Here is a 19269-nt window from a genome sequence, read left to right on the forward strand (position 1 = left end):
GATCTCAATAATTAAAGAGAATATTAAAGATGTGTGTACGTTGTCAATCGATAAGAAAAATTATGAACACACATACATTATGATCACCCAATAATATTAAAAAAACCTTATTTTAAACACATTTTATCACCACCTTTTTCGATAGGCAAGTTCCTTAGAAGGAGTTGCATGGAAACATCACTGGATTCTAGGGGTGTAAACGAGCTGAGTCGAGTTTGAGTATTGTTGAGCTCGACTCGACTCGAAAACTCTGAAATGAAGTTCGACTCAACTCGAAAACTCGCGAGCTTAAAATTTTCAAGCTCGACTCGAGCTTAAAATCCTGAACTGAAGCTCGTGAGCAGCTTGAAAAGGCTCGAAATGAAAAAAAAATTCTTAAACTTAACTCGATTAAAGCCTCAAACTCAAACTCGAACATGAACCTTAAATACATGAAATTTTACTATATTAAAAAAATCAATACATAAATATTAATATTATTATTAATTTATTTTAAAAAAAATAAAATCTTAATATATTATATTTTCGAGCTGCTGACTAATTTTTCGAGTCGAATATCGAGTAGCTCGTTTCAACTCGTTAAGAACTCGAGTCGAGCTCGAGATCGAGTCGAGTCCATTTGATCCGAGTATTTATCGAACTTTGATCGAGTCGATCTCGAATAGCTCGCGATCTGTCTCGTTTCATTTACATCCCTAGACTGGACCCAACAAACTTAGGCTGAGTAGGTTTCTGAACAATGTTTTGAATAAATTGACCAAATACTTTACAAGAGACACACAGCTTTGCATAAGACAGTGTCCACATTCACGATGTTTCCCCCAAAGAACACTGATCAGTTCATGCATAGAGCCAAACTTTGGCGATGAACTGCATAACAATGGCATGCTGCCAGAGACGAATTCCTTCATCTATTACCTAATTGGGTGGTTTAACAGTCATCTTCATCTGAGAGATCAGGAGGAAAGAAATCGAGAGTTTGAGATTCATTCCAGTAAAAAAAACCTTGAATCAAAACAAATAACGCTTTTTACGAAATGAGCTGCAAAATCCTTTTTAATGTATGAACGTAAGATCGAGGGAAAATAACTTAAGATGAAAGCGTTCCAAATTTTAAGTAATATAGTGGCCCCGGCGGGGCTCGAACCCGCGACCTTCGGCTCATAAGACCAACGCTCTAACCAACTGAGCTACGGGGCCATTGACATTACCAAACATTTTTAGTAAAATTTTGGTAGAAACTCTTTCAAATTTGTTCACTATGGGAGCTTCAAAACTCTCCTTAACATATCAAATTGTAAAGCATAATTGTCCCAAGTGAATTCGAGCCCGCCTCCTTCAACTCAAAAATATAACGTGCAGGACTTGCTTTCTTATAGACGAAGAGGTCACCGTAGACATAGGAATGATAATATGACAAAGTTATTTTTATTAAAAATAATACGAGATAATTATAAAATATTATTTGTTTATAATTTTTTAGTCATTGATAATATATAAACACTCTGCAGTTGCTTGATTCCAAAACCTTTAGAGATAATAATACTTCCCTCAATCTCCGAGACTGCATAATAAGTTTTAATACGATGAGCTTGTGAAAATATTTGTTAATGAAGTGGAGCTTAGTCCTTATTATTATTTTTCAAATGGATTCTTTTTCTAAATGTCTCTCATGAGTTAATTTTTAAACATGTTTTGATTTTAAAACACCCAAATGAAAATGTAAAGTACAATATTGTTTTCATTAAAGGGGTATTTAGTATATTATTAAATATTTAACTCAAATATTTCTCAAAAAACAATAAAATACACATTTAATATATTTTCACATACATGAGACGATATAAATAACATCCCACTCAATTGCAAACCGATAAATTATATTAAATTGAAATATTAACATGTGAGGGTGCATGATAGATATCTGGTTAGTGACAAATGAGATATATATAACAAGTTTGAGGATTTTATAACGAGAAAAATAAATTAATTGAGAAAAGAGAGAAAGGAAAAAGAAATCTTTTAGCAGTGATATTTAGTCGGAGAAGGCATCAATAATGACATAAATGATGATAAAGCTAGTGATGATTGTCGCTAGTAAAAAAGAAAAGTTTTTTTTAATATATAAAGAAATTAAAAAAATGAAATGCGTGCAAAAATATGTTTGTGTTTTTAAAATGAGAATTAAATTTACAAGTTTTGTAAATGTAAGGGGTTAATTTATTGAGTTATTTAAAATTATGATCAAACTAAAATAATATATATTATTAGGATTAAATGTATTGTTATTTTAATTAAAAGTATGTATGCCATCATTTTGGTTAACTATTTGATGGTTGATAATTTGATTGAACAATTTTGCTAACGTTAGTGCCTCAATTAAATTTTTTGTTTAGTGCCCAAAATGAAAATATAATTATAGTTTAGTGATTAAATAAGAAGTTTATCCTAAAAATCAAAGTTCAATTTCTTTATTTATTTATTTTTAGAGAAATAACAAACCATAAGTTGCTTCGAATAGCTGGTTTTTGGCCCACGGTAGCTGTCGATCCAGTGGGTAGCTGATGCGATACTCCTGCAGCTATATCCTTAGTATATTTTTTAAAAAAATAATCCACATGTTCAAACAATTTAATTCTATGTCCTAAATCAAAAGCTGTTTATTTTTTATATACAATTATTTAATTTATTAATTAATTAATTTAGATTAGATATTATAAAAATAAGTGTAATCTTTAATCTTACTCAAGAGATTTAATACATCATCTCACTAAATTAACTGATTTTTGATTAAATCATAAACTGTTTTAAAATTAGTAACAAGCATACTTACAATTTTATTAAATATTTTTTGAAAGTTAAAATTATTTCACCATTCTACGTATTATATATAAATTGTGAGTTTAATCCCTGTACTCTATAATCTTATACATTTTAAATGTTTAAATTTTAATTTTAATCTAATAAGTAATTTTAAATAAAGTTTTCCTACTGGTTTTACTATAATATATAAATTAATACATTAATTCATATTTTTCAGTTGAATTTTAGAAAATACATTAATGCAATTTAAATGTTTTTTTATCTGATTTGAAAGGATTAAATTAGCAAAAAAAAAAGTTTGGGCCTTCAATTGAGAGGCCAAAAAGATTAAATTTTAGCTTCTCATCTAAGCGAAAAAGACCAAGGAAAGTCACCTTTCTTACCATTTCTTTCCCTCTCCGAATCTAAAACCTCCGATCTTTCCTCTTTTTATTCGGTTCCATCTCTGCGGGAGAGGAGTTGTTTTTCGATGGGGCAACAGTCGTTGATCTACGCCTTCGTGGCGCGAGGCACGGTCGTTTTAGCCGACTACACGGAGTTCAGCGGTAACTTCACCGGCATAGCTTCTCAGTGTCTCCAGAAACTTCCTGCTTCAAATAACAAGTTCACTTACAACTGCGATGGCCACACTTTCAACTATCTCGTTGATAGCGGCTTCAGTAATCTTTCCTCTCTATCTCTCATTTTATTTTATTTTTATTTTCCGATTTAGTTTATCGATTTCTATGTGATCTGTTTTTTTTGGCTGCTGCTTTGATCCGACGCAGATTTTTTTGGCCTCGTTGTTATTTATAGAATCAGTTGGGTTCTTTCTATTTTAGGAATATAGATGACATAACTTTAGTAATTGGAACTTTAGAAATTTGAGTTTATCTAAAATATGGAATCTTTTGCCGATTAAATCAATTAAACCCGCGTAGAAATATCGTGATTATTAAGGCTTTCTTAGCTACATATTGAAGCAAATAGCAGTGGGTCGCATTTCGAGACAAGAACAAATGCTAGCATTTTTGGATAATTGAAAACTAAAAACTTGAAAGATTTTAGGCAACCGAAATGCCATGATTACACTTTTATATGAACTATTGTCTATAAATGCGTGCAAAAAATTAATCATAATTTGCACATTCTTAACTAAATATGATTTTAATTTTTCACTTTTGCTTGCCTCTAGTGGCCTGAACAGGTTAGACTAGAGTTTTGGATTTCTTTCAAAAGCCCCACCAGAATCAAATTGTTATAATTGATTTCACATTTGAAAGAAAAAGTTTTATTGCGTGTTCGGGGTGTGTCACTGTCCAGCTATTTCATGATCATGTTTTTACCATGCTCGACTTTCTTTGTACTTTTTTGATGTGTCCTTATTTGTTCTATGTGAAATTTTCCGCGTCAAACATGCATTTGATACTTGGACACTCCTTTAGCAGAAGTGTCTTTGCTTCATAGCTTGTAGAAGAAGAATGGGCGGTTTGGTCCATTAATGTTTTGTTCATACATTGAAAGACTGAGCCTAGGCATTCATTTCAACTGGTACATTTGGTTCTCACATTATTTTTCCTGTTGCTTCACAACTCGTGTGTTGGGTTGCATCCTTTATCATGAACTCAAGGTTACTTCATTATTTGTTTGAATTGACCTCCTTCCTCTTTGCAGCTTATTGTGTGGTTGCTATTGAATCTGTTGGCCGACAGGTTCCTATGGCATTTCTTGAGAGAATTAAAGAGGATTTTACCAAGAGATATGGTGGAGGAAAAGCTGCAGCTGCTCCTGCAAACAGCTTGAGCAAGGAGTTTGGGTATTTCTTTTCCTTGACCTTAAAGAGTAATGTTATTTGGACTTGAGTTTGGGTGTCAGATGCTAGTATGTGTCCGTTACGGGCATGTTCAATTTATTTTTCGTTCCAAAATCCAGGTGTCTGGAGGATCCTTCCCTTCTTGGAGGGTCATATTCTTGTACCCATGTCCATATGTACCGGATACGTTGGACGCAAGTATTGCTTGAAAATGAAGAGTTGGAGCAATATAGTTAAAGAGAAAGCCTTTTTTTGTGTGTTATCAAGTACATTGATAGCTACATTTATTATATCGTTAATCTAGGCCAAAACTGAAGGAGCATATGCAGTATTGCATTGATCATCCTGAAGAGATTAGTAAGATTGCCAAGGTGAAAGCTCAAGTTTCAGAAGTCAAAGGAGTTATGATGGAAAATATCGAGAAGGTAATTATTGACTTATTGACATCTTTCATATTTTTTTATGTACATCCTAACATAGACTATCGAGTGGTGTGAGGGTTTTAAGTGAAAAAATCTGGCTTGACAAAAGTACGGACAATGATAATAAAGTGTTTGTGATATTCTTATCTTTTTTTTCCTTTTTCTGTTACCATTTATTTTGCAGGTTCTGGACCGTGGCGAGAAAATTGAGCTTCTGGTGGATAAAACAGAAAACCTTCGCTACCAGGTCAGCGGACGAATATCATATTGTTCTACTTTAAGCAATATTTTCACTATGGATAGAACCATAAATGGGGCATTGTTTAGGTTTGTTTGGTGACTCCTGTTAAAACTGTGCTAACCTCTTACAAATCAGCATATATTTTAAAATTTTGTTTTGAATAGTCAGCATCATTAGGTAACTCCTTTGTTTTCTGAATCTTCACTAGGAATTAGATCATACATGGGCTTGTTACTTGGACTTGGGTGTAAGTTTAAGATACGTGGATGTTCAATTTTTCTGAAAGTTTATATATATAATGGGTCCTCGAAAGGTTATATCTCATACTCATATCCGGAATTGTGTGGGGAATTGGTAATTTAAGAAAAATGAAAAGTTGAAACAACATAACATGTAGGGCAGTCATTGGTTTGTTATTTGACTAATTGGTAAGATGCGAAAACAAAGCTGTTAATATTATCATCACAGGGCAACTCCAGGGTAAGAATTTTAAGTTAAATGTGGGATCCATGAGGATCAGAGGTGCATTTCTTTCATTTTAAAAGTTTTAATCAATACTAGTTCTCAAATATTCAGGAGCTAGCTGAATAGTTCAATTAGTAAACCTGAATATTTCTTACATGATTATCCTACCGGTACTTAAAAAGTATAGGTTATAGATAATGAGGGTATTTGTTTGTTTTTTGGGCATTGTAGGCACAAGATTTCCGGCAGCAGGGAACCCAGATGAGGAGAAAGATGTGGTTACAAAACATGAAGATAAAGCTGATAGTTCTCGGAATCCTGATTGCTTTGATTCTCATCATTGTACTGTCCGTTTGCCATGGCTTCAAATGTTGATGAATTGCTCGTCAGCTCTATATTCCACTGCTGGCTCATAGACCGGAATCGCTGCAGTAACTAGTAATGTATGATGCTCCTAGGCTTCTTTTTTTTTTTTTTGATTTGAATTACACGTGCTTAATGATATAGCCTTATTTCAGAAGACTGTGTGCATGTAGAATGTAGGTTTGTATTTTGGATTCTTTTCAGCAGTATGTTGATGTGTGGATACATGATATGTTGGAAAATTAAAAAGAAAAATTGGTGCTCAAGAATACGAAGGAAGCGTTTTCGAGTTATGTTCGTAGACAGATTCGAGCTTGAGCTGGAATTATTTAATTCCAATATATCAAATAGTATTCGAGTTATTCGAGTTAGAGAAATTGATGGTCATATGGGGAAGTATCAAGTTCGAGCCTGTAAAGGCGTACAAGCCATTGAATGGATGGACAAGCAGGCTAACACTATTTAGTGTTATGAATAACGGGGAGTGGAAAAACGAACATTTCATTTAGTGTTATGATATTTATTTTGAAATATCAGGAAGATTAAAAAATATTGACTTTCAATTTATTGATTTTTTTATAAGTTATCAATTGATATTTAAAATAAATATAAAAAATTAACGGCCGCACAATCTAATTATTAAAATTACTTAAAAAATTATAAAATTTTAAAAATAACTAACAACTAAATCATAATAACATTTACAACCCATTTATACTTTTAAATTTGATAATATTTTTCTAAAGAAATATTTAAAAAACTAATTTCACCTAAATAATGTATGTCATTAAGGAAAAATTATCTCATACATTGATAGCGAGGTTGAAAGACTCTACAAGTAGAGTTGTAGAACGAGTTATATGTGAATATATAGTAAAAAAAGTAAAAATAAATAAATAAATAAATAAAATGATATATGATTATTTGACTATTACTTGTAAAATTATAATTTTTCACTGTGAGTGTATTAAATATTAACTTACGTTTTTAAGGTGATTATAAAATAATATTTGTTTTAAAGATTCACAATCATTTAATAATGAAAGCTCAAATACCCTTATAATATATGATACTCTTAGACTTCTAAGGATAACAACCATTTCTTTATAATACTATTAGACTAAAAATTTTGAAATAGAAAATAAATTATCCTATAGCCCTTATACCTTCGTCCTTGATTATAATATTTATACTACTGGATAATTAGCTGCAAAATTTGTGTTAATCATTAGATGAATAATTTCTGTAACAACTGAAAAACTAAAATGTTTGGCTTCCATTTTCGAACTCTCCATATTCCTTTTTTAAGCTAGTTATGTTGCTAATTTGCTATCAAACATCACTTAAGTTACATGCACATTTAATTCCCTCAGAACCCTTCAATTCCTTGCATGCAAACGACTTACATAAATTGCATTTATACAATTCCACCACTCCAAGATTTAGCTATAAAATCAAAGGCAAATCCGAGCGTTCTTACCTGAAAATATTGAGATATGCATCTTCAAACAATGCCATCCTCCAATGGCTTCCTCCTTGTCGTTGCATTCGCCATCCTTTTCATCGCGCATGGACAGGGGTTGCCTCCGGAGTTCACGAGATGGTATGTTCACGTAGTTAACGGATTGAGCAATGGTCGAACGTTGTTCGTCCATTGCAATTCCAAGGACGACGATTTAGGCGGCCGGAATCTAGATCCCGAAACCGATTTCAATTGGAGTTTTCGACAACATGTTTTGCGTCGAACCCTCTTCTGGTGCTACGTGAGCAAGGACGGGGCTCACGCGTCGTTCAAGGTCTTCTGGCAAGACGTGCTTTTGTTCCACAAGTGTGCATGGAAAGACTGCATTTGGATTGCCAAGGATGACGGCGTTTACATCAAAGATCTTGCTAGAAATACCGACGAGTTTCGCCGGAGATGGAAACCGTGATTGCTCTGAGACTGAGTTTCAGTATGTGAACATCTTTATTAGGTTTTCTTTATGTTTGTTGTTAGAATTGCTCGTCTAGCTCAATTGGTAGAGCGCAAGGTTTTTAACCTTGTGGTCGTGGGATCGGGCAATTCATAATGGATGTCTTTCACGGAAGCTGTTTTCAACCTGGCGTTAGGGACAAACTACTACTCTATCTTCCCCTTACCTCATTACATATGGGAATAGGGTCAATTAATTTTTATGTTTGTTGTTCCTATCAAAATACGACCAATTATGACATGTTCAACTTTAAAAATATGTATTGCAAATATATAATTCCAATCTTTTTCGTATTATATTAAGAGTTAATTGCATTATATACTTTCAAAATTTGACTCTCATTTTAAATTTATCTATAACTTTTTTAACATTTTAATTTTATTTCTAAATTACGACTTTCGTTCTAAATTGGATCATAAACTTTTTAACATTCTAAATTCATCCTTAAATTATGATATTGATTCTATATTGATCCCCAAACTTTTGATTATTATAATTTCATCCCTAAACATTTGAATGATTTAAGGAGATATTATTGGAATGCTCAAATGTTTGGGGATCAATTTAGAATGAGAGTCATAGTTTGAGGATGAATTTGGAATGTTCGAATGTTTGGAGACCAATTTAGAATGAATCACAGATTATGGATGAATTTAAAATGTTTAAAAATTTAAAGACCAATTTAAAATAAAGATAGAGATGAATGATACATTTAACTCTTATACTAATAGTATTAATTAATTTTGTGAAACTTCCACTTGCTTTTGCTCTATAAAAAGGACAGAAGGGCACAAGAAAATTGATCGTATGAACACTTTACAGCAAAAGGAAAATATTTCTATCAAATATGAATCCCTCCCCAAATGTTACCAAATTCTTGCTGGAATACTTGAAATATTTGGTGATAATGTAGCCATTTAACTCTGCATATGACAATCTTGAATCTGAATAGCAAATGACTAATGGTTGAATACGTATGCAGTTCGTGATTATACATGCTATTTCTTTCAGATATGCTTCCAAATAAGTTTTTTAGAACTTTTAACGAGAATAAAGAGTTCGATCAACATAACTTTCGTGTACTAGAATGCAGTAACTTCAAGTTGACACCGACTTATATTTCCCCTCGTAACTTTCATGTGATGCCATGACTTCTATATAACTGTTTCCTACATCATGCCATTGAATTCTGTATTACAGTTCGGATTGCAGAGTGGCGATAAATATAATTCATTGAAATAGAATGCCATCTGCAAGTTTGAAGTTGAAGTAGAACGCTGATCAAAGAGCCCGCTCCATCTCACAGGCGGCAGTGTCTTCCGTATTTCAAACCGATCAAGTACATATCATCGCACTCCTTTAGATTCTTGGCATTTCCAAACGAAGTTTGAAGTTGCGTATAGGTAGTTGGACTCGTTCGTGTGTATAATCGTGTTTATGAAACGATTCTAATGATTGAATCTGGTGATACTGGTCGAATACTGTACTCTTGTTGTCATTTGAAATGATTTGTTTGACTGAATGTTGTATAAAGGGTGTTGATTTCATTTCCTTTTCCCATCTTCATCAACCCTATTGTTTCCCTGGGGCTTTGACTTGTGTTGCCTCTTGAAGAATGAACCGGTGACTCGTAAGAATTAGCTCCGCGCGGTGGAAGAATATAGAAAATATTAGGCTAAACTACACTCTAGTCACGAACCTATTGTTTCTTTTCAATTATGGTCACCGTACTAATTTTTTTACAGAAACATCACCAACATTATATATTTTTCTATTTTAGTCATCGACCACTAAATATTTAACAGCATGGACGGACATTCATGGAGTCAAGAGAAGACTTGGCTCTCGCCAATTTTTTTAAGTATTAATATATATATATATATTAAAAAATAAATAAGAAAAAGTTTAACTCTCCCTATTGAATAGTGACGTTGATATAATTTTTTTTCTCAAAATTCTACGTCATTTTATCTCTCTTCGTCAACAGCCTACGTATTGTTTTTCTAATTTTTTCATATCCAATTGAATCCTCAAATAGGATAATTAAATCAATTAAATCTTCAAACTAAGAAATTGAATTAATTAAAATTTTAAACTAATTTTCACCGTTAAGTCATATTCTTTTAGGATATTTCTGTCATTTAACAACATTACCACACAACATGTGTACTAAAGGATGAAAAAACAATTAAATTTAATAGTTATTAAAATATTTTTTCATACTAATAATAAATTTTAATATTTTTAAGATGGTTGAAAGAGAAAAATGAAGACATGGATTAGAGTACAAAATTTGGATTACATTATCCAAACAAATAAGATATGGTGCATACGTGGCAACTTCCTAGTGGTTGAACAACTTTCCACACCCTCAAAATATCAGATAAACCATTGATGAACAAGAATCCAATAAGTTCAAGGCCTCTCAATCATTGTTCCTTCATTTGCTTAAAACCATTGAACAACACAGTTTCAACCTTTCCATCAGTTTACAACACAGAGAGACAATGGCCAGCTGCGGCGGCATCGGCATGGCATCGGCTGCCTCGAGGCTGCTATTAACTCCCAATGTCACGGCCACTGCAATGGCCAACATCAACATGACCTTTTTCCCTTCCAAAATCAACAACAACAATAATTTACGGCTCGTCGTTAGGGCAGCCGAGGAGGCTTCGGCAGCAGAGCCAGCACCAGCGCCGGCAACCGCCACGGCGGAACCAGACGGCGGTGAAGCACCTAAGCCTAAGCCACCACCCATTGGACCAAAAAGAGGAACCAAGGTTAGCTTCCACCCCATAATGACAACATTTAATGTCAGACAATATGTCTAATACGAATATGTTTAATTTACGACCCTAATTTAAATCCGAGAAATAAATTTTGAATAGATTTTGATCTCTTGTAGGTGAAGATTCTCAGGAAGGAATCATACTGGTACAATAGCTATGGATCAGTTGTTACAGTTGATCAGGTGATTGATTCGAATTATAATTTTATTAAATAATGTTTTTATTTAAAAATAAAATCATTAAACTTTGAATTCGACCAGGATCCCAAGACTCGCTACCCCGTAGTGGTTCGATTCAACAAAGTTAATTACGCAAATGTATCGACCAACAACTATGCATTGGATGAGATTGAAGAAGTTAAATGATCTCACTTGGCATGTTGTAATTTTATGATGTATCATATTGGACCGTATTGATATATTTCGACATGTTCATGTATTCATGTTATTTTAATTACATCGAGAGGAAATGGACTCGACTCGAAATTCTTTGCCCTATATAAAAGGATCTATTTGCCTGTAGTAGGGGTCAAGTAAAGTTTAAACAACTCTGCTATGGCAATGTTAATACTCAGGATTGTTGGGCACCGTCTCGATTTACTTCACATCAAACGTAGTTGACATGTCGGAGCTCGTTACATGAAGGTCGCCAAGAGTGGATCTGTTCGGTATGGAAGGCCGGTCCGGGCGTGTAAAGATGTGCAGCAGATTAACAGAGAGTAAATTTGTTTACCACTTGAGCAGCGAATGGTAACATCTTCTCCGGTGGCATGCCTGCACAGAGAGTTAAAAGAACGGAAAAAGAAAAAGATTATAATCGACCCCCTATAAAATGATATACACATTGCAGACACGGCTGCACAAACCCAAGACTTCTAGAAAAAATAACATTCTCTTTTACTACGGAGAGACCACTTGATGGGATGTGCTTTCACTTGAATCCATAGAGAACTTTAATCATTTTATGTCTTTCCGCTGGATTGCATCAGCAAGACAACATCCTGGTTTCTACCTTCAGTTTTTTCTTTAACATTAGCAATACTATCATTTTATAAGATTGTGGCTTGCATCCATGCACAAAAAGAGAATGTAAATGAATACTATTGTAAATAAAAGGACCTCAAGAGCTGCTCAAAGGTGGACTTAAGCCATCGAAGGCACTCTACAGAAGATTTATGTTGCACGGATACTGTAATTCAATGCCGTTTCAAGTACCCAATGCGTCCCAGAGATGGATATGAAACGGGTACAACTTCAGTATGTAATTGGGATGTCTCATATTGAAGGAGTATGACTAGTATTAATTAAATACGTTAAAGAGATTTCCGAGGATGTAGATGTCTGATCATCGCGAATAATAATTAGGTGATTTAAAAAAATAGTTAACCAAAATAAAATCTCATGAATAATCGAGTGACTAGATACATAACTTATTCTTTTTTTTTTCTTTCCGAATTGACCTTTCCGATGCTCGGTAATATTTCACTTGTCTTCAGTTCATTTAATTTAGGGGTAAAAGATTACCTCTGACTTATTCAACTAAATATTAACTTCTATTTAATTTTATTTGATAAGATGAAAAGATATATATATATATATATATATGTCGAAACGATTTTTCTTAAAAGTGAAAAGGTGAGGTTTTGAAAATCATATCAATTTTTGAATTATTATCTTCCAAATGATTAAAAAAAATGCAGTTTAAAAGACTTCTCGTTTCGAAAAATTTTGAATTTTCTTTACGATCGAAAAATACGGTTCGAAGAGTCGCCACCAATCTTTGATTAGGGTGTGATTGGGCACCAAAAAACGTTTCGTCATTTTAAATAAAAATTAATTTTAATTAAAACAACAAATAGAGGTCTGCGTTACCAAAAAATGAGTTCGGGAGTCGATTACGTGTGGGGAAGGATTAGCACCCCCACAACGCCCTAAATCGGTACCTAATCGATTAATTAACGTCTTTGCAATGAACTTTACAAATTCGGATTTATTTTGATTTTTGATCCCATAAAATAAAAATGTAAATTTAAAACATTCAAAAGCACTCAAATAAATTAAATTAAAATTACCGAGTCGTTTTAGAAAGATAAAGAATGTTCGATTATTTACAAATATCGAGACCAGATCTTAAAAGTTATAACAACCTTTTCTCGATAAATTTAAATAAACGAACATTTCCTTTTCTTTCGTTCCCAAATTTTAGGTGACGAATCAATTTTTTTGTTTCACTTTCGGGATACACTTTTATTTTAAAATCATTAAAAGCAGACCTCAAATCAGTTATGACTGCCTACTTCAACAATTTTAAATTAAAAGGATATTACCCTTAGTTAAATTATGTAACATGTCGAGTTATGCAAATGAAGATATCATACAAATTGTGCAAATCGTATGTCATGCCAGAAATTAATTAAATAAAATTACAAATATCATACAATGTGACATGCAAAAATTATATACATATGTTTTAATTAAAAATCATAAATTATGCATATTGACATATTATGAACACATGTGACCTAAATACAAAAACAAAAGCATAACATGCTAAACTATAAATTTAAAAAATGTATATATACCTGTTAAAATAAGGACTAAATTTAAAAAATGTAAAATTCAGCATACTACATAAATTCAAACCATTTTAACATGAAGGACAAATAATTCAGACCCTAAGTTGCTAATAAACCATGAGCATGCATAGGACTGAAATAAAAGAACATAAAATAACATATCAAATACATAAACTATACGAAGTACAAACAAATAAACTAGCCTAATCTAATGTAAACTAAAAGGAAATGAAGCGTAAATTAAAAATATATATGTATATATCACTAATTAAAACAAGGGTTAAAACGAAAATGCTAGTTATGAGGGCCTAAACCTAATCTATCCTTAAGGTCACGGTGGCTAACAATAATTAACCCTAAGGTTTTAATATATAACCTAACTAACCTAATCTAATGTAAACTAAACTTACAGCCGCATCAAACTCCTTTCTTCTTCTACTCTCCCCTCACGCTCACACCAGAGAAAAAAACTACTGCCGCTTCTTGAAGGAAATAAGAGAGACCCAAAGCGTATATTTTCGTAAGAGAGAAAAGGATTCGACTTTGGGCTACTAGCAGGAGACTAAGGAAGCGCCTTCTTTAGAAAATTTTAAGAAACCGTTTTGTGGAATGAAGCCAGAAGACGATGGAGGGAGTAGGTTATGCGAATTGTTGGAGTTGGAGCTGTTGGGTCTTGAGATTGGTTCAAGGGAGTAGAGAAAGTGCTCGAAGAAAGTCCCAAGCAAGCTTTGGCCTTGAACACAAGGGACTACAAAAGGATTTCAGGACTAATGGCCAAACGTAACAAATCCATGTCAGGCAAAACGAAGCAAACCAAGATTAAGGTAAACATTTAAGCTATCTCATTTACACTTATGCTAGTTTCAAATAAGGAACAATAAAAATGAAATAAAATAAAGTTTCAGAAGACGAATTAGAGAAGGACCTTGGAAATTTACTTACTTATACTCGAATGCTAAAAAAATTGACTTGTTTCTATTGCTTGCTTCCAACGAACAGGGCCAAGGAAATCCCTTTGTGACAACACTGTTTGATTTTGAATGAGAAAGAAATTTTTACACCAATGTTCTTTTCTCTTTGATCTATTGTGTTAAAAAAAAACCAATGAAATCTCTGTTTTTCTCGTAATGGTCGTTCTCTGCTTCAATCTTCTTGCTCGTTTCCTTAGTTCATTCCCCCCTTTTTTTTCTCTCGTTCCCTCTGTAATCTTGTCCGTGTTCTTTTTTGCTCTGTCATCCCACCTCCTTTTGATGATGAGTGGTTATCCTTTTTTATGGATATCCCCACGTCCCTCATTTGTTGCAGGTATCTCCAAACGGTTGCACAGGACTCGTCTGGCATCTGTTGGATAAACTGCTGAAGATTTTGGTGATGTCTCCACCCTTGAGCCTACACTTGTGGGTTAGTCATGTCTTGGGCTCCGACCAAATGGGTTTGCTCTGATTCGGGCCCCTATTTGGGTCATAAATGTAATCTTCGGCTCGAATAAAGCTCGGACAAAATGAGCGTCTACAATATATAAATGTTAAAATAGATATTTAAGTCAAATTTGAGATTTGATATCCTAAATCCAACTTCGACCAGTCGAGACTGACCAACATCCATGAGAAGATCAATAAGGCCATTTTTGGTTCGTTTTAGAATAAAATTAACGTTACGCTAAGAAAGAATTACATAAATTATTACAACTTTGCAAACATAAGTAATCCCAATCAGATGAGATCAGATCGAACCGGACAAGTAGTTTGACTCGAATATAGTAGACTAGATTTATTAAAATATCATACATAGGTTTTGGAAGGCAAGGACACGAGACAGATTATGCCGCCTCCTCTAACTCTTCAAACAAAGGAAACCATAACTTAGGAAATTGAAACTACTGGGAATCATACATTCAATATGATTGAATGAACTAATTAAACTAAGTTCTGAGGTCCAAGTTCCCCTCTGCAAAGCAGCAACCTACGGATCACTTCTCTTTCAGGGTCTGCTGCTGTCGTGTAAGGAACAGATTACTTCTTTAGAGTGTGCACAAGCAAATGCAAATCCGCTATGCGCGAGTTTGATGATCCCAAGCGTTTTCAATATCAAAGAAAAGCATACCAGTATCGAAAGATATATGACCAAGAGGAGACGGTGCATTAAGAGACCCTTCTGGAGTACAATGGCTATCCAAAAGGATGCTCTCGAGCTCATTGTAATAGGAGTTATCTCCCTCGTTTACTTTGAATGGTTCTTCTCCCATTGTGGTCCCTGAGGTGTGCTGTAAATAATCAGCAGGAGGTTGCTGATTACTTTGACCGATGTCCTCCACCCAACTAATGTCAAGACCTGAGAAACCATCATGTGTTGCCAGACGATTTCGATTCTGAACTTGATTGATATCTTCATGTACATTTGACTGAGGAACATGCCAATTGTTTCCTGAGGATAAAGATGGTGCTGAGTTCATAAAAACACAATCCGTACTCGGCCGTGAGGAGATCTGGTGTGTATATGTTTCTAAACTTGTGTTTGAACAATTTTTTGGCCAGTCAATAGGATTTGTGTTCCCTTCGTTTGATGTTGTAACTGAAGCAGGATTTTGTTGATACCTTGATGCACGAACAGAAGAAATATCTTCAGATGGAACATATGGGGCGTGGTACACTGTTGAGGAAACTTCCGTGTCAAGTCTTTTGGACATTGTGTTGGAAGAGACAAATTGGGAACTCAAGTTCCCAATCTTAATGCCCCGATCCCTTCGAATTACAGTATTACGCACGCCTAGAACCTCCTGCGAAACTGAACGTGACTGAACCATGCTTTTATTTCGAACATGTCGACCACCCACACTTGTGTTATATGGAATCCCATGTCTGGTGGATGAGGAACAAGCACGGATTGTGGATGGCCTCGAGACATGATTTTGTGGTATGCAGCTCCCAGAGGCTTGAACTGGAGTTGGTCTAGAAACATGATTTTGTGGTATGCAGCTCCCAGAAGCTTGAACTGGAGATGGTCTAGAAACATGATTTTGTGATGCCAATAGAATAATGTCACGACATGGCACTACTGTAGAAGGAGAAATGACAGTAGGAGTTGGTCTAGAAACATGATTTTGTGTTGTCAATCGAATAATGTCTTGGCGTGGCGCTTGGTTAAGTTGGGGCACTACTGTAGAATGAGAGGTGACAGGATGTGCAGAAACATTTCTCCCAAGCCTGAAATTCTTCCGCAGAGTCTTCCAAATCTCCTCTTTATCAGTGGCATGACAATGATCGGTATTAGAGATACCCGAGCCCCAATAAAAACATGGTGCTCGCATGTCGCAAACAAAGCAATGGCACTACAATTTAAAAAAGAACATTCATAGCTCACGTTTAAAATGGATGCTAAATTCAAGGGCACCACAAACTCAGAAAGAGAGCAATAATCATGAATCTCAAAATTAAAAAGTTGCAAAAGTATACCAGTTCACAATGTTGTTCTGTGAGTTTGAACTGAAAGGAAATTTAGAATTTAAAAAAGAACATTCATAGCTCACGTTTAAAATGGATGCTAAATTCAAGGGCACCACAAACTCAGAAAGAGAGCAATAATCATGAATCTCAAAATTAAAAAGTTGCAAAAGTATTACCAGTTCACAATGTTGTTCATGTGAGTTTGAACTGAAAGGAAATTTAGCACAATCATGCCGTGGATGGGGGAAATCTCTGCATGCGATCTGCAAACAGATAATATAGAAAAATGAGACAGCCATTAGAAATTTCATGCCTGTGAGAAAAACAGTCTGGAACACGTGAGCAAAACGAAAAAGAGAGTAGGTTTTCAACATTAAATGTAAACATGTAAGATGGCAATCAGTATGTAAATGCCCCTGATGATCTTCCCTCAAAATTTCTTGGGAAAGCTAGTGATCTTCCCTTTCTCCAAAAAAAATAGTGAACCAGCTCTCACAAGTGGAAAAGAGTAGGACACATTTTCTCGCTGCAACAGATGATTATAATTTTTCAAAACTCAATTCTTACCTTCTTGCCGTCCAAGTTGACACTTACACCACAACATACCGATGATCCCATGACGATGGAGCTTCAACTGGTTGAAAGGGCATCGCTAAATGGCGTGAACACACAAAATCGCAGGAGCTAGAAGACATATTACTAAAAGGAAAAAATCTAGAACCACAACAAAACACACAAAACAACTATTCAAAAAATGCCAAAAAAACATAACACAAATAAATTTTAGCATTCACTTTTAAGAACCCAGATATCTCAATACCCGTTTCCGATCATAAATTTGGACACAGTACGAACACAGCTGTCCTTCTCATCGCAAGGACATAAAGATGTGATAAACATGATATCAACAATAAATACTAAGAATCAAGACAATCAACTAATTTCTATTTCTCCATATTCCCTTCCTTAGCATATACACCAATAAAAAATTTCAATAGGAGCTACTTGAAACTAGATAGAAATGCCATTGCTCTAATTTTCTCGGAAAACAAACAGAGAAAAACAAGCACCATCGATGAATTCAGGCACAAAAACCAATCAAAATAAAAGTTTTATACAAGAAAATAGTGATTAAAAATTTCGGTATTCACCTGCCCTTTTTGACCAACAACGAGCAACTCATCAGAATCTTCATGGTTATCATTAACATCGGACACCACCTTTTCTGGGTCCCCTTCTAAAACGATACAATCATCGTCTTCTACATTAAAATCCTTCTCGACCGATAAGTTCCGTGATTTTGACTTCTTATTAGGGTTAACTTCCCCGACCACCACCACCTCATCTGAATCGTCGAATCCCTTGTTAACGGCTTTCAGAACTTCTGAAAACCAGTCGTAGTCGTCCCCTTTAGGCTCTTCCAGATCCGACGTCACCTCTTCCTCGTCGGAGCTTATATAAAAAACCACAGGATTTGAGCCCATCACCAAAAAAAACACAATACAGTATAAATAAATAATCTAGGGTTTCTAATTTTGTTTTCAAATGAAGTAAATTATAGTAACATTATTTATGGGAAATGTGAAGATTCTGTAATCTGAAGTAAACAAAGAAGAAGAAGAAGCATAGATCAAAACTGAAATTATGGTTTGAAACCATCAAACGAGTTTGAAGAGCAAGAATAAGAAAACAAAACTAAATGAGACGGAAACTGAGAAAAAGGGCAGGTATAATGGAATTTGCACAAAAAACAATTGCTTTCTTGATGAAATTCTAAGGGAGCTTTGAATTTACCTTTAATTTTTAATTTGATATATATATTATTTATTTGGGTAAAGTATAGTAATGGTTACTGAACTTTTCTAAAGCTTTCATTTAGGTCCTTCAACGTTTAAAACTTATAATACAGTCCTTCAATATATATTCCGTTTGCAATATGGTCCCGACGTTACACTGTCGTTAGTACGTATGCAATATGGTCACTGAACTTTTCAAACACTTGCATTTAGGTCCCCTAACTTTTAAAACTTACAACACAATCCTCATTTTCATTCTAAACCCCAAATTCCTTTTTGATCTCGAATTTCCTTTATAAAAGTTTTTTAATCAAAGGAGATATATCTATTCAATGTGCATTTACTTATTTTATTGTGTTTGTTTATATAAAATACTTCTACTTTACAAGTCAATTATAAAATGCTTAAAATATATAAATGACCTTTAATTACATGATATTATTTTATAAATTCTCACCAACTATTAAAAGTTACAAAATGATGTCTTAAGAGTTTTGTTTTTATCAAGTTTCCGACTATTAAAAGTTACATAATTATCACATTATTATTCGTATGTTCAAACCTGTCTCTTTATATTAAAAAAGTAA

General features: G+C 34.0%; 4 protein-coding genes, 1 long non-coding RNA gene and 1 other non-coding gene across 12 annotated transcripts; 4 read left to right on the top strand and 2 right to left on the bottom strand.

Annotated features, from left to right (window-relative positions):
* Positions 1 to 1126: 1126 nt before the first annotated feature.
* TRNAI-UAU lies at positions 1127 to 1200 on the bottom strand. The gene has a single exon. It is a non-coding gene; the product is annotated as a tRNA-Ile (tRNA).
* Positions 1201 to 3147: 1947 nt separating this feature from the next.
* Positions 3148 to 6355, top strand: LOC120188670 (vesicle-associated membrane protein 721-like). 4 transcript variants are annotated; one of them, XM_039192086.1, is made up of 6 exons: positions 3148 to 3482; positions 4477 to 4618; positions 4920 to 5040; positions 5222 to 5284; positions 5931 to 5952; positions 6202 to 6355. In XM_039192086.1, exons 1-6 carry the CDS (start codon positions 3293 to 3295, stop codon positions 6225 to 6227), a joined length of 564 nt encoding a protein of 187 aa, XP_039048017.1. In that variant the 5' UTR covers positions 3148 to 3292; the 3' UTR covers positions 6228 to 6355. The 4 variants fall into 4 exon arrangements, with proteins under 4 accessions (XP_039048017.1, XP_039048016.1, XP_039048015.1 ...); XM_039192085.1 differs by having other exon boundaries at positions 5931 to 6355; XM_039192084.1 differs by lacking the exon at positions 5931 to 5952 and having other exon boundaries at positions 5975 to 6355.
* Positions 6356 to 7617: 1262 nt separating this feature from the next.
* Positions 7618 to 8037, top strand: LOC120189051 (S-protein homolog 1-like). Its single transcript, XM_039192388.1, has one exon. It carries the CDS (start codon positions 7618 to 7620, stop codon positions 8035 to 8037), a length of 420 nt encoding a protein of 139 aa, XP_039048319.1.
* A 2465-nt stretch (positions 8038 to 10502) lies between these two features.
* LOC120188671 (photosystem I reaction center subunit IV A, chloroplastic-like) lies at positions 10503 to 11248 on the top strand. Its single transcript, XM_039192088.1, has 3 exons — positions 10503 to 10859; positions 10985 to 11050; positions 11129 to 11248. Exons 1-3 carry the CDS (start codon positions 10587 to 10589, stop codon positions 11231 to 11233), a joined length of 444 nt encoding a protein of 147 aa, XP_039048019.1. The 5' UTR covers positions 10503 to 10586; the 3' UTR covers positions 11234 to 11248.
* Positions 11249 to 13862: 2614 nt separating this feature from the next.
* On the top strand, positions 13863 to 14986 carry LOC120188673. Its single transcript, XR_005522431.1, has 2 exons — positions 13863 to 14267; positions 14749 to 14986. It is a non-coding gene; the product is annotated as an uncharacterized LOC120188673 (long non-coding RNA).
* A 255-nt stretch (positions 14987 to 15241) lies between these two features.
* On the bottom strand, positions 15242 to 18572 carry LOC120188668. 4 transcript variants are annotated; one of them, XM_039192083.1, is made up of 5 exons: positions 18038 to 18566; positions 17063 to 17149; positions 16491 to 16771; positions 15951 to 16412; positions 15242 to 15304 (listed from the first exon to the last, which is right to left on the bottom strand). In XM_039192083.1, exons 1-5 carry the CDS (start codon positions 18368 to 18370, stop codon positions 15277 to 15279), a joined length of 1191 nt encoding a protein of 396 aa, XP_039048014.1. In that variant the 5' UTR covers positions 18371 to 18566; the 3' UTR covers positions 15242 to 15276. The 4 variants fall into 4 exon arrangements, with proteins under 4 accessions (XP_039048014.1, XP_039048012.1, XP_039048011.1 ...); XM_039192081.1 differs by lacking the exon at positions 15242 to 15304 and having other exon boundaries at positions 15311 to 16412; positions 16551 to 16771; positions 18038 to 18572; XM_039192080.1 differs by lacking the exon at positions 15242 to 15304 and having other exon boundaries at positions 15311 to 16412; positions 18038 to 18572.
* Positions 18573 to 19269: the final 697 nt, after the last annotated feature.

Source organism: Hibiscus syriacus, unplaced genomic scaffold (assembly GCF_006381635.1).
Source record: "Hibiscus syriacus cultivar Baekdansim isolate YM2019G1 unplaced genomic scaffold, ASM638163v2 tig00116951_pilon, whole genome shotgun sequence".
Lineage (NCBI taxonomy): Eukaryota > Viridiplantae > Streptophyta > Magnoliopsida > Malvales > Malvaceae > Hibiscus > Hibiscus syriacus.